This window comes from Gymnogyps californianus, chromosome 2 (assembly GCF_018139145.2).
Source record: "Gymnogyps californianus isolate 813 chromosome 2, ASM1813914v2, whole genome shotgun sequence".
Taxonomy (NCBI): domain Eukaryota; kingdom Metazoa; phylum Chordata; class Aves; order Accipitriformes; family Cathartidae; genus Gymnogyps; species Gymnogyps californianus.
Genome location: NC_059472.1, coordinates 130,535,467 through 130,552,361, shown reverse-complemented (window position 1 = coordinate 130,552,361; position 16,895 = coordinate 130,535,467). Strand labels below are relative to the sequence as shown.

At 47.4% G+C, this 16,895-nt stretch overlaps 2 protein-coding genes across 2 annotated transcripts; both read right to left on the bottom strand.

Moving 5' to 3' along the window:
• Window positions 1-951: 951 nt before the first annotated feature.
• Window positions 952-2,747, bottom strand: HOXA4 (homeobox A4). The gene is made up of 2 exons (XM_050892288.1): window positions 2,130-2,747; window positions 952-1,606 (listed from the first exon to the last, which is right to left on the bottom strand). Exons 1-2 carry the CDS (start codon window positions 2,719-2,721, stop codon window positions 1,278-1,280), a joined length of 921 nt encoding a protein of 306 aa, XP_050748245.1. The 5' UTR covers window positions 2,722-2,747; the 3' UTR covers window positions 952-1,277.
• An 11,148-nt stretch (window positions 2,748-13,895) lies between these two features.
• On the bottom strand, window positions 13,896-16,669 carry HOXA5 (homeobox A5). The gene is made up of 2 exons (XM_050892290.1): window positions 15,936-16,669; window positions 13,896-14,968 (listed from the first exon to the last, which is right to left on the bottom strand). The coding sequence occupies exons 1-2, from the start codon at window positions 16,495-16,497 to the stop codon at window positions 14,718-14,720; spliced, it is 813 nt and encodes a 270-aa protein (XP_050748247.1). The 5' UTR covers window positions 16,498-16,669; the 3' UTR covers window positions 13,896-14,717.
• Window positions 16,670-16,895: the final 226 nt, after the last annotated feature.

Genomic DNA, 16,895 nt, shown 5'->3' with positions numbered 1-16,895 from the left:
ATCGGGTGAAAATGAACGAATAAATCAGGACTGGCTAAAGATTTAAAGCGTTATCATGGGGAGCATGTATGACTTCTCCTCCAGCAAAACCCGTCATGGGAGCTTATTGGCTCCCAGTAGAAGCACGGTTTCTCTGTAAGGCAGCTGAAAATAGTCGTACGGACAGCGATGGAGAGCCGGATTAATTCTGCCAGAAGTCCGCTGAAGAGAATACCACTCACCTATACAATGAAGCAAGACCTTTCCTCGTCCTACAGCGCTCTTTTTTCCCAGCCAGGCGATTAGGAGTCAGGACGGTTTCACTATATTTAAAGCAACCATTACCTTATTGACAAGGTGAATCCAAGTTAAAACAATACGTTAAACCGTTTTCCATTCCTGGTGCCAACACCAGCCAAGCACAGGGTGGATGAGACAGCACTGAGTGGACTCGTGTTTCAAGCGTTTAATTCTTTTGTACAGAATAATCTTTATTACCAGCATTTGGCACTGTTATACATTACACCAAAAATCCACAAATTGTACATGGACCCAAACGATTTAGACGGTGCCAAATATGAAGACAGCAACAGCCTTTATAGCAATATTTCTTTAAATAAATGCAATAGGGAATGTGAAGAAAAACTAATAGGTCACAGCTACTGCCGGGGCTACACTTAAAACCAGTTAAGTTACCTTTGATACATAAAACATTTTCCTTTAGACAGCGTAAGGGGACATTTTTCGTAAGTCTTTAACCTCCCGTGGACGTGTTCTTTCTCTCTCCCGTGTTGGTGTGTGTGCATACGTGTGTGTGCACCCTCACACACACACACACACGAATCCACGAACACGCCACGAAACAGCGCTATTCAAGTCAATGCCTTACACAAGTGTCTCACGAGATCTTTGCTTTGTTTTAACCGTCTTTTATTTTTAAAGTGTTCTCTTAAAAACAAACAAAAAAAAGAATGAAAAAAGAGTCCGTCTTAGGTACAGAGAATTCGTCCGTGACAGCATCCAGCCCTCTCTTACACCGAGGGCAAGAGAGCGTTTCCATAAATAGAAAAAAAATGATGGGCATGGAACCATTATCTATATACAATGTAGACAATCGTCCGGGTTTTGGTTTAAACATGTGCTCGTTCTTGGGCACGTCTCGTCTTCCTTTCCCGCTCCTGTTTTGTTTTACACAGTTGTTTGGTCCAAACGGCCAGCCTCCACCATGGGGCAGCTGGAAAACCCCAATAGATAGGTAAATATATATATATATATATTAAAAAAAAAAATAACCGTATTTATAGCGCGGCTGCGTTGGGTGTAGCCCCATCGAGCGGATGGGGGTGGCCCTGTGTCTGTGCTTTGGACTGCTGGCTCAGTGTGGACTGGTTTGAGGAGCGCATCTTTGTGTTAGGCAGTTTATGGTCTTTCTTCCACTTCATGCGCCTGTTCTGGAACCAGATCTTGACCTGGCGCTCGGAGAGGCAAAGGGTGTGCGCGATCTCGATGCGTCGCCTCCTGGTCAGGTAGCGGTTGAAGTGAAACTCCTTCTCCAGCTCCAGGACCTGCTGTCTGGTGTAGGCAGTGCGAGACCTCTTGGGCTCCCCTCCGTTGTAATTGGGATTGACTGAAACGTGCACACGCAGGCACACACACACACACGCGGAGGGGAAAGAAAGGGGGGGGGGGGGAAGCGATGGAACATAATCATTATATAATAACTTGACACCAGGTTCACATAAGATACATAAACGGCAAGAAAAATTGTTTCACAGCCTATCGACAGTGGGGACAATCGAGGAGCAATAAAAAATGGTGATGGGCATTTGGGTTAGAAGAAAAGCTTCAAAGACACATGGCCCAGAGCCACTGCAGGGCAATTAAATTTATGGGGGCTATAATTACTGCCCTAACAGTTTGGCGTCTCGTAAATCTTTTGATAAAGGACCCCGGATACAAAAGGTTTCTCACTTTTTCTTTTTCTTTTTTTCTTTTTTTTTTTTTTTATTAGGAAACGCGGAGGGTGAAGGAAGGGGGGGAAAAAAAAAAAAAGCCACACACGCAACGACCCATCCCGGCCCCGGGAGCACCCTCCCCCCTTCCCTCCTCTGCAGGCGCATCCCCACCTCCCCCTGGCAAGGGCAACTCACCCGTGCTCACATGGATCTTCTTCATCCAGGGGTAGACCACCGGCTCCTTCCCCTTCAGCCCGGGCAGGCTCTTGTCCGGCAGCAGCGGGCAGCCGGGCCCGGTGCCGGCCCCGGCGGCGGGGGCCGCTTCGCAGCGGCGCTGCAGGGCATGGCCTGGGAGCAGGGGCTGGGGCGGGCCGGGGTGGCCCTTGGCGGGCGGCGGCGGCGGCGGCGAGGCGCCCGGGGGCGGCTGCTCGGGGCCCGGGGCGGCGCTGCCGGCGCTGCTGTAGCTGTAGGGCGCCTGGGGGTAGGAGGGTGCCTGCGCCGGGTAGAGAGCCTCGGGAGGCGGCCCCGGCGGCCCCGGCGGCGCCGCAGGAGCCTGGTAGCCCGGTTCCCGGCGCGGCCGCGGGAAGTATTCGGGCAGCGCCGGGCCCGGGTGCGCGGCGTGCAGGTGCGGCGGCGGCGGCGGCGGCGGCGGGGCGTGCGGGTGCGGGTGGTGCGGGTGGTAGCTGGCGGAGCTGCCGGCGCTGCCGCTGTGCTGCGTGTACTCCTCGCAGGGAGGGAATTTGGGCTCGATGTAGTTGGAGTTTATCAAAAACGAACTCATGGTCATTAATTTGTGAAGTGCAAAAATACTAATTTTTCTCGCGTTGTCGTTTTTCTGGGCTCGGCGAGGCCCCTCCCCTTCCCCCCCTCCCTCCCTCCCCTCCCTCCCTCTCCCCCTCCCGCTGCTGTCAAGTGCTCGCCGCTGCCAAAGTTTGGGCCTCCAGCTTCCCCCCCACCCCCCCCGCCCCTTCCCCGCCGCACTCCCCTCCCTTCCTCTCTTCCCACCCCTGGAGCGCCTACAACACACACAACACACACCCGCACACACACACACCCCCCGCACCCCCCGCCACCCCATCACCACCTGACCACCAGCGCCAATTACCGCGCGGGGCCGCGGACCCCGGATCAGGAAATGGAAGGAGGGCGAGCGGCCGCGGGGCAGCTCCGCGCCCGCGGACCCGCCGCGGGGGCCGCTCCCGGGGGCCGCTGCCGACGCGCCTCCTCCCCGGGCGGCGGCTGCCCGCCGAGGGAGCGCCCCGCGGGGGGCTGCCGGGCGCCCGCGTCCCGCGTCCGCTCCTCACCAGCATCCGCGGTTCCTCCCGCCCGCCGACCCGGGCCGCGGCCGGCAGTCGCGGTGTCAAGCGCGATAAAACTAATCCGGCTCTGACAGCCTTTCTCCCCACCCCCCACCCCACCCCAGCACTTTTTGTTCCTCCGTTCCCCCGCGGGAGAGCGTAGGAAGCGGGGCGAGGAAGCGGAGCGCAGCCCAGCTGCGTGATCCGGAGGGAGGCAGGCATTGCACAAGGCGTTGCACCATCCTTTTAAACAAGCCCATCTCCAAATGCCTGGAGTCGGGGCTGCGCGCAGGCAGAGGGCGGCAGCGGCTGCCGGGCACAGGCCACCGGCAGCCCTCCGGGGTCTGCCCCCAGCGCCCCGCCGCTGCGGACCGCGGGCGGGTGGCAGCTCTGGGGGCTAGCCCTTTGCACCCTTGAAGCCGTGCTAACTGGAGGAATAGATGCAAAAGTTAGTACGAGGGTGGCGGGGAGGCCGAGGAGAGTCCTCGAGTGGCTTGCGGGGTGTGAGGGATATAGCAAGCCTGAAAATAACGGGGAGGAGAGGGGGAAGGGAGAGAGGGGAAGGCGGACACGACGGTATCAAATACTTCCTACCGGCGATCGCAGGGCTCACTGCGAGCATCCCTTCCCGCGGAGGAGCGGTTTCCAAACTACGAATTTAAGTCCGTCGTTTTGGTATGCCTCGTCTTGGGTTTATTGCTTAATTTTCTGTTCCACGAGAAACCGCCAGTGCCTTCGCAGAATTAACGCGCAAACCCTAGCGTAGGAGGGAGAGGGCACTCGGGCACTTCTGCGTTGCTAAAACTGAGACTGTTAACGATATTTGCAGCTCAGAGGGAAAAGAGGCAACCGCCCTGACCTTAGATAATTGAAATTTGATGGTTAAACTAATTACGCTTTTATTCTAAGGGGAAAAAAATACTTATTGAACGTCAGCTAGTCTGGTACATTCGGAGTTAGAAGCGAACTTTTCAGATTTTTTTTTTCTCCTTTTCAGGAAAGCATATAAACACATAGAAATATTTACCGCACTCTTCAAGAATATAATTGCTGAGTGGGTAATCTCATCTGCTGGTATGGGAAAATACATCTAATATATCAAGCGTAAATATGATATGGTTTAGATCTTGCCCTCCTAAAGATATTACATTAACAGTTACCCTGGTTTAAATTCAGATTATTGTCTTTTGCAGTTTTATAGATAATGGATACATGCAATAAAATTCTATTTGAATATATATTCTATCTAACAAGACACACATCGTATCGATTTATATTTTATCCACACACACACACACGCACGCACATTGCAGGCGGCTTGTAATATGTTAGAACATTTCCAGCACTTGGGTATACTGGGGTACTTATCTAAACAATCACTCATTTCCTCCTCCTATCGAATGTCTAATTTGTAAAGAGAGTTAAAACACATTTACTTACTCATTTCCAACAGCACATCTATGGAACTCTTTAACTGGGGTAATAGATAAGTTTCTCTATTTACTCTGCGTGGAGAGGAAATGCGGTTACACACACGCACACAGAGACAGCCGCAACTGTTCAACCATACACGTTTGACAGGAAGGAGGAGATTGTTTTATTTATATTTTTAAGAAAACACAACAACAACAACAACAAAAAACCAGAAAACAGCAACAACCCGTGTTGTAAAAGAATAAAGCTCCCACCTACATGACTGTAAAAAATAAAAGATTGCCAAAGTCCCCCACGAGCAGAGACCATTTTCCCGGCGTAGAGAGATACATGCACACATACAGACACATACGTACAAATACCTGCCGGCCAGCACCAGATGAATTACACTGGGTTATCGTAAATATTGTCCTCGGCATAAGTCCTGAGACACTATGGCCACAGCACTACAGCTGGCTGCCGTGTTCCCAAGCCACGGTAAAACACAACGAAAAGCGGTGTGTCGGTTTGTAAGCTCAGCGCTATATTGGGAGAGCTGACCGGGCTCTGTTTCGTATTATTTACCGTGATTAGATCTCAAAGTATACTTGTTTCACTGCGCCTCTTTCTACCGTGGGGCTCTGGCGCTCGGTTACAGAGAGAAGGATGCAATTTTGTATACGACTGTAAATCTGCAAGGTGACCTGAGCTGCTCAGCTGAAGTCTGTTTTTTTCGTGTGGTTCTATTAGTCTGCGAAGATGTGCTGAGGCAGGACCTCCAAAAGGCCTGTTCCATGTCTTTGTGGTTTTGTTATCATAAACAAGAACCCAGCCAAGACCACCAAGTGTTATCTTGCACACGGCCATTTCGACATTTTACTGCAAGATTTATGGCTGTAATAAACAATCTCAGAAACCCTTTTTTTCCCCGGTACTTCCCTTTAACAAACTTGTAGCATCATCCTGAGCTCTCAGAGAAAGAAAAGGAGAGGAAAAAATAGGCCAGCTCCCTTATTTTTCCAGAAGGACTAAAGGCTCGATTTCACTGGCGAAGGAGGCTTTAATCAGTTAATAAAGGAGCGGGAGTTTCCTGGCCGAGGCTGGCCGAGGAGGACATGGGGACCCCACCGGAATTAAGTTGAGAGGGAGAGAGTCAATTTTCATGCACCAAGAAGAGGCAACCTCATACATACCCAAAGAAGGGGAAAAGGGGAATCCCCCTTTTTCTTGTGAAACAGGCAAGCACTCCTGCTACCCTCCGCATGCGCGGCTAAAACGTAATTACGGAAAGAGAAAATAATAATAACAGCAAGAATAGTAATAGTAGTAGTAGTAGTAGTAATAACAATAACAATAACAATAACAATAACAATAATAATAATAATAATAATTCAAGTCAACCTTTCGCCGTGCCCGGGCATCCTCCACCGAGAGCGGTAGGAGGAGGAAGAATCGCACTAGCAGCCTGGTTTGAATTTGAGTTGAACCATTTTGAATATATTTAGCCCCAACTTTCCCCTCTTGAATGCGAGGCTGTCCCAAGTTTCAAAGTGACCGAAAAGTGACACCGTGTGCATTTTGTTTCTTATTAATCTTACACATTGACAGTCTTTGTTAAATAACAAGGCGTGCCCTTCACCAGGCGACATTTTCATATTTGTTAGACGCGGTGACCTGAAGTTCACCTCGGCCTTGGACTTAGTTTTTCTAAAAGGTCTATGACAGTGTCTTTTAGATAGCGGGGTGCTTTGCCCAGGTCACTACTTCTAAGGGAAAATTAAGAAAAAATCGCGGGAAAATGTAAACGTTATGGAATGTATCGACTGTATTCCCTCCTTTGTTCCTGGGAATGATACAGCCCCCGAGGCTGCTCCTGCCTCCGCGGGCGGGAGCGCTCCTTTCCTGTTCTCGCTGCCGGGGCAATGCTCGCAGTTTTGCCCCAAGTTCAGCATTTGGTAAAAGCGGTGACTTCTCCGGCACCGGGGCTCCTCTTAACAAGGGGATTGTTGGCGGGATTTGCTCGCTCTGTCCTGGCGCGGTTAAATAAACATACGTAAAATGTGATTTGTGCCCGGATTTCAAATGAATGGTCTTTTGAGCAGATCTTCCACGCCAGAGAGCAGTGTGCTGAATGCAGAGAGTGAAAAGACAGAAAGAGTTCGTCTCAAATTATTAACTGTTCTGCTCCAGGTTGTTGCCTATTTTTTTTAAGGAAGAATTTAAACAAGAATTCAGAAGAGTCAACATTTATTGAAGTCGCAGTTTCAACTTCTTTGAAAATATTCTCATTGATATTTTTATTCTAAACCAGATTGAAAATATGGAATTCGAGCCACTGATTGTTTTGGTGAGGAAGCAAATGGATTTCAGTTACCTACTCTTGAGTAAGCCGGTTATAGTAACAGCTTTCGTTCTGGGTATATCAAAGACGCATTGTTATTCTTGGAAACAATCCGTCTGCTATTCTCTAACAAAACAGATATTTGGCTACGGTTTTTAGCTTGTTATCAGGCTTCGCTCTTACAGCAAATAAACACTCTGGATGTGAAAGGTTATATACTATCTCCAGCTAGGGCAGGCTCCCCAAAGATGCAATGCCAACGCTCGCTACAAGTGAGCAACACCAGCAACTTGTGAACAGCGTCTACACGCCGAGCAAACACTTGCATTATATACTTTCCAGGCTTCAGCAGGTACTTTAGGCAAAATCTCCAACAATCACTTTGGCTAATCTGAAATCTAACCTCTCGCATACTTGTTCCCAAGAAATAGCGCTCGCCTGCCACGATCCAGCTGTGTCTCTGGTAAATAATTCACGCGTACCAGCTACACAGAGGCCGGTGTAGCCTTCTGCCTTGGGGGTGGAAAGGCAGCAATGCATGGATGGGGTGAGGTGCGCTCTTCCTCGGACTTCCTCGTCGCCCTGTCCCCTCCTCCACACCTTTCATATCTGCTTATGAATATTTGGGCATATCCTTTCCCTCTTCCATCGACCCCTCATCCTCATCATTTCAGGCTGAATCCGGTTTGCAGCGATCTCCCCTAGAATTAAATTCCCTGTGCGATATTGGCCAGTTCTCCCTACAGACACGCCTAACCGAGGAGCTAAATCTTCAACACCGAGGCGGCACTGGGAACAAAAAAATCCCAGCAATGTGGGAATAACTCTCTGCGCAAAGACATTCCACTAAACTTTTTCTTGGGGGGGGGGGGAAGCCGGGGGGATGGAGGGAGGGAAAACAACCCTCCCTGCTCCCCATTTCGCTGGGAACTGCTGCCTCGGGTAATTCCAGAAGGCTGTGAGAGCCCTCCAAATCACGGAGCGGCGCAGGGCGCCAGCTTCTCCGCAATATTTTCCATCGGTAGCACAACACGGCCCCGCCGCTCCGCACTTTAAACGAGCTCCTTCGGACCAAACATATAACCCGTATTATCTCCAGCATGTCCTGTTTAGGCACAGTTTAGCGGTCGCTACAGAAATGAGAGCAAAAACAAAGACGCGACTAGGATCGATACACGCGTTAATAGCTTCGCTCCTATCTTATCTTCCTGCCATTTTGCAAAGTGAGAAGGCTTACCATTAAACCTCTTAAAGCAGGTTATTATATAATAAACAAGGGTGAAACATTTTGCTACCTGACTCTCGGAGGAGGCAGCATCAGCGGCCGCTGTGGGGGTAACACGCGTGTTTACCTGCCGCGGCTGAACCCGAGATATTCAGACACAAATGTGGCCGATAATTCAAGATGAAATACAACGTGTATTACTCTTGAAAAGAGGAATTTTCTATCCTTTCCTCGGTAATTGAGGTCATTCAGCCAGTAGGGTTCACCTGGAGTCCATACTGTGATACACACGTAACTCAAAGCTATTTTATCTTTTGTGCTGATAGTCAAGATCTCGGCTATAACATTGACATCAAACTCTGTCTGGGCGAATGACTAAGAGTGGTGCAAAACGTAAACTTTTGACCCTCAACTTTTTGACCTGCAGTTGTAACGCCCTTAACCACAAAGATATACAAAAGCTATGCAGCTTCTTTTAGGAGTAAGAGACTCGCACTGTTTGTTTCAATAGTTCTGCCGTTTCCCCCAGCTTTCTAAGGGCTTTTTTTTCTTTTTCCTTCTTCTTGCTGTTGAGAAATCGGATACTTTTGCATTTTTAATTATTACCTTTTTTTTTTTTTCCTTTTCTTTAATCTCGCAGCTTTGTAAAGCGCTGTTAGATCAGTTTGCACAGCCTTTCGGCAGCGTTGGAGGGAAGTCTGTTACTCAAAGGCGCTATATGGTTACAATTGCAGGTGAAATGCTGGGTAAGTTCTGGGCGTGAGGTTGGAAGGAATGTAGCGACGAGCGTTGGGGGAAAAGCTGCAGCTCTCTGCTGCGAGGGTCTTAGTCATTTCTCCTTGATTTAAACATAAAGAAACAACTCTAATTGTTTGCGAAGCCTTGTCTAGGCAAACGAGTTGACTGTGAACTTGGTCTAAAGCGAGCTCTGCTGGTGATTCCTAGGGTGTGCAGATTTATCTTTTCTGCATTTACTTAACCTGGCAGTGAACTGCACGGGCTGCCATTTGTTATCCAGAGACAGACTTCACCTCAAGCAAGGACTGTTCCACAAAATTGCAATAATTACCCAATAACCTTCATAGCAAATATTATTATTGAAAAGACATTTTTGGGGGGAGGGGATATAGGAAAGATTCCTTATGCGTGCTATAAGGCGAAATCCTTGCAAATTTTACACACCCTCTATGTCAGATTTGATATTGTTTGTGCGTGTAGCTACAAGAACATGTGACTGTGATGGTCCATGAGTATTTGCCTTCCAGAGGGACATTAGTGAAGATGCTTTAATTTGAAAGGGATAATATTTTCAAAGATGATCAGGCGGCTGTGGGAGCTGTGTTTTTGCACTCTGGCTAGCAACTCTAGCAACAACTTGGGGAGATTTTAAGGGGAGGAAAGAGAAAGAGCTAAGAAAGCAAAGCGATGTCTGAACTTGGTCAGGAGATTTACTTATGTCTGCATTTAATGCGTTAAATCTGTATTTGCGGGGAGGGAAAAGGCATTGCTCCAGTATCCAGGGTTTGAAATCGAAACCTCCCGATCCGCCCCTCATGATCTGTTCCATTCAATTTCCCATGGAGCAGATTGCAAACCACTCTATTGTCACCCTTCCACAGATACACACTTATTAAATGTAAGGAAATGGCAGAATAATAATTTCCCCGTAATGTTCTGCAATTAGGGCGTTTGCAGGGTTTAGACAAGGCTGCAGAGCTGTAATTTACGGATGACTTTCCATCGGATTGTTATACTTCTGGTTTAGAGAAAGTTATGCCTTGCAAAGTCACTAGTTACACACATTAAGAGAGTTGCCTAATCTTTAATTGGCCTTACGCTTAGACATGACACACTACACTCAGGTATTTCTTTCAAATGATTAGGTAAACTGTATTTCAACGCGCAGAACGCCACTTGCCATGCCTAAAGTAACACAAACTCACACGCATTAATCCCCCAAACACAGCAGAAAAATAGCGTGCGCAGATAAGACCTCTCTCCCGATTCCCAGCGATTATTCTCCACGACTTTTTTCCTCGGAAAACAATTAGGACCTGGGAATATTTTGGTAGAGTTCGGCAGTCTGGGGTTGTTTGAATTTCAAATTTCAAAGCGGATTAGAAAATCTTAATGCGTTTCTGGATTTGAATGGCTTCAACTGTCCTGCTTAGGACAGGGTAGGGCCCTGGAGAAGCTGTCATTTCTAGCTAACTTTCTTTTGTTGTTAGAGAGTTTCTTGCAGTACGGGCGGTTTTATATGCTTGTGGCTTTGGGGATATTTTTCTTTTCCGTAGTTCTTGAATCTCTGTACACTGCTTTACGTGGAATATGTTCCAGAAGCTACATTCAAAAATGTGAAAATATGTAGTAGCAAATCTTTTCGCTCTAGACAATGGAAAATTACAACCCGCGACGATATCCAGGTTCCTAAAATATTAGTCGAACGGGTGTGCGTGTGTGTTTGTATATTCACCAGATAATTCAAATAACGCTGTGTTGTTGAATATTGAATAATCGCGAACGGTTTGTGTCTAGTATCATTCCCGTTTACAAGCGGAGGATTTTCCTTGGAAAAGGACCCGTATATAAATGAAGTCCAAACTTTTAAAGTATTTTCATGCCTTTGCCTCAAACTATAAAATTTTATGGCATATAATATAATATAATACACGCCTGTCATATATAACTTTCTGGTATTCCTATTGACGAAAATGTGACAGCTAGTGTAGTATAAAATCTCCAGCTGTTTATTACGGAAATGATTTTCAAATGTGTATTTGGATATGCACTTTTAAAGCCTTTCCCATTTTTTTTAATACAAAGTATATGCATATGTGTTTTTTTAGTGTTCATAGGAAGGATACACAGACACAAAGGCTTCGGACTCCATTTATCTTACACAGTGGGTTGACTCTAAATATTAAAAATTTGTAAAATGGTGAGATCTTTGAGCTGAGTCAACCTTACATACTACCATTTCTTTAACGTTAAAGGCAAATAAATTAAAAATAGGGATCAGTCAGCAATGTGTAGACCTTGCAGAGGTACACAACAACCTTACACCCTCCTGTACCCCTGCGCCTTTCTCTCATTTTTGCTCGCAGTAACAGACACAGCCTAAACCGCAATATTCAAACGGGATAGCACCAGCGAAATAAAACAAAGCCCATCTCCCAGCTCGCATCAAACCACCCTGTTCTTTTGCAAACCCGACTTTATGACACATGAAAGAAAACAATGCGATCTGCTAAATCCCTGCTACTCCAAACCAGAGCAGAGAACGAGATATTCACAGCTGGTTTGGAGATAGATAGATAGATAGATAGATAGATAGATAGACAGACAGATAGATAGATAGATTTTGGAGGCAATTCTCAAATCTATTCCCTAGCCCCCAACTAGTCGGTCTGCACCCCCCGAGATCACTCGCCTAAGAACAGCTCTGAGGGTAAGGATCAGGCCTTAATGCTACCCAGAGAAAGACAGAGTTCCTTTCACCCTTTCATTCAAGTCCTGGAAATTCAAAGACTAAAGTTAAATCCGGCCATAAAGTTTATTGCTGAGTAATCACACTCTAGTGAGAACAGTCCACTTAAATAAAAAGAATGTTGAAGTAAACACGCAGCTGGGGCCTACCCCACAATGGCAGCCAGCAATATAAGGCAGAGAGGGAGAGAGCAGAGCTAGGGGATATTTACAATCTTCAATAAACCAAGCCCGTATTTCATAATTTGCAGCACTCTAATGACCTGTAGTCTCTTGTATTAATGCTACAAGTTACAGTCAATTGGTTCGCTTTAAAAAAAAAGAAAAAAAAAAGTCACAGGAACATATATATGTATACATGCGTACACACCCTTTGTATACATAAATACACCGATATTAGACACACACATGCATGTGCACGGCTTTATACAGGCATATACATCGATTTGTACATGCATGCACACACGGACATAATTTAAATATGTTTAGATTTATGCAATTACATATAGGATCTGGAAAAAGTTACAGCAACGTTATAAATGCACAACCCCGAAACACACTACGCGCTCGCAGATGGACCTATATACACAGCTAAAGCTTTCTGCACAATCCAATGCAGAAAATAGGAATCTTAAGCGCTCCAGTACAGTCTGTGCCATTTTAATATTAGCTCTAATGTGCAACATATTTCACCAATCCAAAGATTATTACCATATCAGCACGCCTCCAACTCTATCATGCCTACATAAGACACTGCCCAGATAATATCAAGCCTTATCTATTTTGTTTCCCCTTTTTTTAATCGCCTGCAGTAACTACTCTTTGCTAAACAAAACCTCTCCAAACTTGGAGAGTCTATTGGAGTAAAGGAAGTAATTATCTTCTGCGGTAGTCAAAGTGATTAAAGCTAGGCCCCAAAATCCATCTCTGCCAAAGTCGCTTATTGTGGTTTACTTTGATTTGATCGTTAAAATAGAAAGCTAGCTGCTGCGAGTGAAGGGAGGGGGGGGGGGGGGGGGGGGGGGATTTGCAGCGCAACCTGGATCATTAGTGGTTGATCCTGCCTCTCGGGCTCGGTGGGACCGTCCTGAAAAGCTCCAGGCGGAGAGGAAGGGAAAGAGAAAGAGAAAGAGAAAGAGAAAGAGAGAGGCGAGAGGCAGCGAGAGCGAGCGGGAGCCTCGGCTTCCCCACTGTACAAATAAACTTTAAGGAACTTGTGCACAAAACTTACCTTTGACTTGCAAGGAGCCATTTTTCATACAGTATTGAGAACTTGTGGTTTGGATACTTCTGTCCCTAAACCTGACAATTTGAATGGCCAGGAGGCACACGTAGCCTGCAAAAGAGTCAAATGAAGTCCAGCGTCAGTGAGATTATATGTTATGTGGTATATAATGTTGGATGTCAACTCCCCAAAACCATAAAACTTACTTTAATGGCACCACGTGACTTTTTATAGCCAGTGAGCCTATCTGTCTGTGCTATGGATGATTTTACGATCTAATTCATAGACAAAACCCTATTCATTTGGCACCCAAATGTCATATAGCCGGAACTGGGGCTTATAAAGTTTACTGTTTTATAACTTTTAAGGGAAGGCATCAATGTAACCAGTCAGTAAATGTGCAAATCTTTAGTTGCTCTTAGAAGCTCAGAAGAGTTAACCATTCAAGCTCTGATGGGGTAAGTAACATTATGTTTATAGCAAACTAATTGTAGCGAAGAAAACCAAAAATCTTTAAAGGCTGAAAAGTGGGAATGTGGCTAGCGAGGGTTACTAATAGACGCAGAGGGCTCGGACGTGGCTGTCCTGCAAATATACTTAATGAAACCACAGGAGAAATTCTAGAGCGATGCAAACACGTCTTGGAGTTAGCAGCGTGTTTTAACAAAGCACATGTGGTTTGTTTTTTTTTTTTTCCAACCATCAGCAAACAGCTAACAGTTCATTCACCCACAAAGGGTGTTGATTGTGGTCCTGCGATGCAGCTTTCCACCTAGCGAGAAACCAGTAAGGAGGAACTTATGGTCAAACTTTCAATTAAAAATACTGGTAGCGGACAATCGCAGCATCTACCATTTGCTACGTGCAGCAGCAGCCAGGTAAAATATTATTACAAACTCTGCACGGGTTAATATTTTGTTCAGAGGCAAATCAGGAAGCACAACTTCTTGCTTTGCACAAACCAGGTCACGAAAACTTTACAATAGAAAGTTTATTTTTTTTTGTTGATTTCCAGTCAGTTTTTTTTAAAAACAAATACAAAAAAAAAAAAAGCTGATCACAGTTTGCTCAAACAGCCAGACTTTGACTATATTTGTAACTTTGTTCACAAAAAACATACATCACAGAAGCTGCGCTTAATAAGAGCCACTTCTAAGAGTTCGTGCAAAGAGTCATATACAAAGGCACAGCAAGGACATACTGCTTGGAATCACAGTTTTCGTCACAGATTCACTATTCACTACACGTAGGACAAGTTCAGTTGATTTCATCATTTCACCTCTACAACAGCATTAATTACACAGGAATTATATAGGTAGTTTGAATAAAAATATTTTTAACAGCTTGGAGCTATACAGACATTAACACTTGACCACACATGCACAGTTAAGCAGGTTGAGTGCAACACATAACATTTGTACTAAACCGGGGGAGGGTTTCTTTCTCTCTCTCCTTTTTTTTACCTTCTTTTTTTTTGTTCTTTTTTGTTTTGTTTTGTTTTGTTTTAACAGTTACTTCAAGTAACACAGCTCGCTTCATATAAATAAGTTAAAACATCTATTATTTTTTTCAAGACAAAGCCATTCAAGACAAAGAAATGTACGATAAAAGCAGATCTACTTATACACGCGAGAGAATGGTAATAAACAGGCTCATGATTAAAAGATGAATAAGGGCGACAAGAACAGGGTTTCTTCACAGAAGTAACACAAGGAAGTTTTAGAAAGTCAACTTAGTACTGACATGAGACGCAGGGTCAGCTAATACTGCTCAGTACTTTTAATTGATCAAACGCTTAGGGACGGAATGCCCCTCCTGCAGCTGCCATGCTCATACTTTTCAGCTTATTATCCTTTTTCCATTTCATTCTCCTGTTTTGGAACCAGATCTTTATTTGTCTCTCTGAGAGGCAAAGAGCATGTGCTATTTCAATCCTTCTTCTGCGGGTCAGGTATCTATTGAAGTGAAATTCCTTTTCCAGCTCCAGGGTCTGATAGCGGGTGTAAGCAGTCCGAGCCCTTTTCCCTTCTGGTCCCCCTATGTTGTCTGGAAGAGAAAAGTACATGATTTAGATTCTCAGCAGCTACTCGGAGCCTTCGTGTCTTATTGCAGCTACCAGCGACCAGGACCGTTATTCTCAGTCCTGCCTGGTTTTGTTTCTGGTTTGGATAAACGCTCAACAAGTTTCCCCCTCCAGCCCCTTTTAGGAAAGGCTTGGGGGAGGGGAATTTGGTGGTCTCAGTAAGTTTTCGCTTGGATTTGGGGTTCGATTTTTTAAATTTTTTTTTTTTTTTTTTTTTTAAGAAGGCTAATCCCCCCCCACGCCTCCCCCAGATAAGCTGGTTTTGGAGGGTGCCTCTGGTGCTAGCTGGGTTTTCAGGGCTGGGAGAGCAAAGCTGAAGCGTGTAGCCCTTTCCCACGGCTGAGCTGGGGAAGGCTCTGGGAGGCAGCGAGCCCCCGGCTGCTCCCCCAGCAGCGAGGGCAGGGCAGGTACCCGGGGCTGAAAGTTGCTCTGCTTCCCCGCGCCCCTCAAGCCCTCTCCCCGGAGTTTGGGGCGACTCACACCCCCCCCTCCCCCACGGCTTCCCAGCAGTGAAAACTGCCCTCCTCGCCCTCTCCTATTCTCTTTTTAATATGGCTCGGCAAAATAAATGGGGTCAGCCGCGCCGTTCCCACTGGAGGATCCCCCTTCCAGAGGAGAGCCGGGAGCAGCCTCTGCTCCCGATCCCCCTTCGGGAAGGCGCTTTCTGCTCCCCCGCTGCCCGCCGGGGCCGGCGCTGGGAGCCAGGCGAGCTGTGTTTTTGGGGCCGGGCGTTTTTTCCTTTCGGGGGGGACTCTCCCAGCGAAGGGAGCGTGCTTCCCTGCGAGCAGAGTTGTGCTGTGCGCGGAGGCTGCCCGCTCTCACGCCCTCCTCTCCCGCTCTCCCCGACCTTGCTCGGCGCAGCCACCCGGTTTACATTAAATCCTCCTTTTCCTCCAGAGAAATAAAGAAAGAACAGGGTATTTGCTTTACCATGACTTATGTGCAGTTTTCGCATCCAGGGGTAGATCTGGGGCTGTGAAGGCTGGGCTGTGCTTTGGTCGGTCGGGGCACTTGCCTGCTCGCTGCTTGCTGGAGTGTCTTCCTCAGTCCCAGACGAGGTGCCAACCCCGTCTCTGCTGATGTGCGTGTTGCTGCTGGAATTGGACGAAGTGCTGGTGGAGTTGGCGAGGGAGTTTTTCACCCCGTGGTGACTCTCGCTGACAGGCGAACCGGCCACGGCGGTGCAGGGCAGAGGGTCAGGGGGAGGCGAGTGGGAAGACGTCGCGGGCTGGTTGTACCTGGGCTCTGTCGAGGCAGAGGTGGTGTTGGCCGGGTAACTGCGGGGTCTCTCACTGGCACCAAAGTGGGTGGAAGCAGAGCGCCCGACGCTGAGGTCCATGCCATTGTAGCCGTATCCGTACCTGCCGGAGTGCATGCTGGCGGAGTCCCTGTATTGCTCGCTCACCGAGCTGTGATCTCCATAATTATGTAACTGGTAGTCCGGGCCATTTGGATAGCGACCGCAAAATGAGTTTACAAAATAAGAGCTCATTTGTTTTTTGATATGTGTGCTTGATTTGTGGCTCTTGGTCGTTTTGTGCGTCTATAGCACCCTTGCACAATTTATGATGAATTATGGAAATGACTGGGACATGTACTTGGTTCCCTCCTACGTAGGCACCCAAATATGGGGTACGGCTTCACATCACGTGCTTTTGTTGTCCAGTCGTAAATCCTGCCTGATGACCTCTAGAGGTAAACTCGTGCACTGGTGGGGGAGCTGGGAGGGCGCGGGCGGCCCGGGGCGCGCCGCCGCCGCGCGCCGCCGCCGCCGCCGCCCGCCCGTCCGCCGGCCTCCAGCGCCACCCGCTGGCGGCGCGGGGGATGGCGGCGGCTCCGCGGGGTCGGCCCGGGGTGACGGCCCCCGACGGCGGCGCGGAGCGGCGCGGA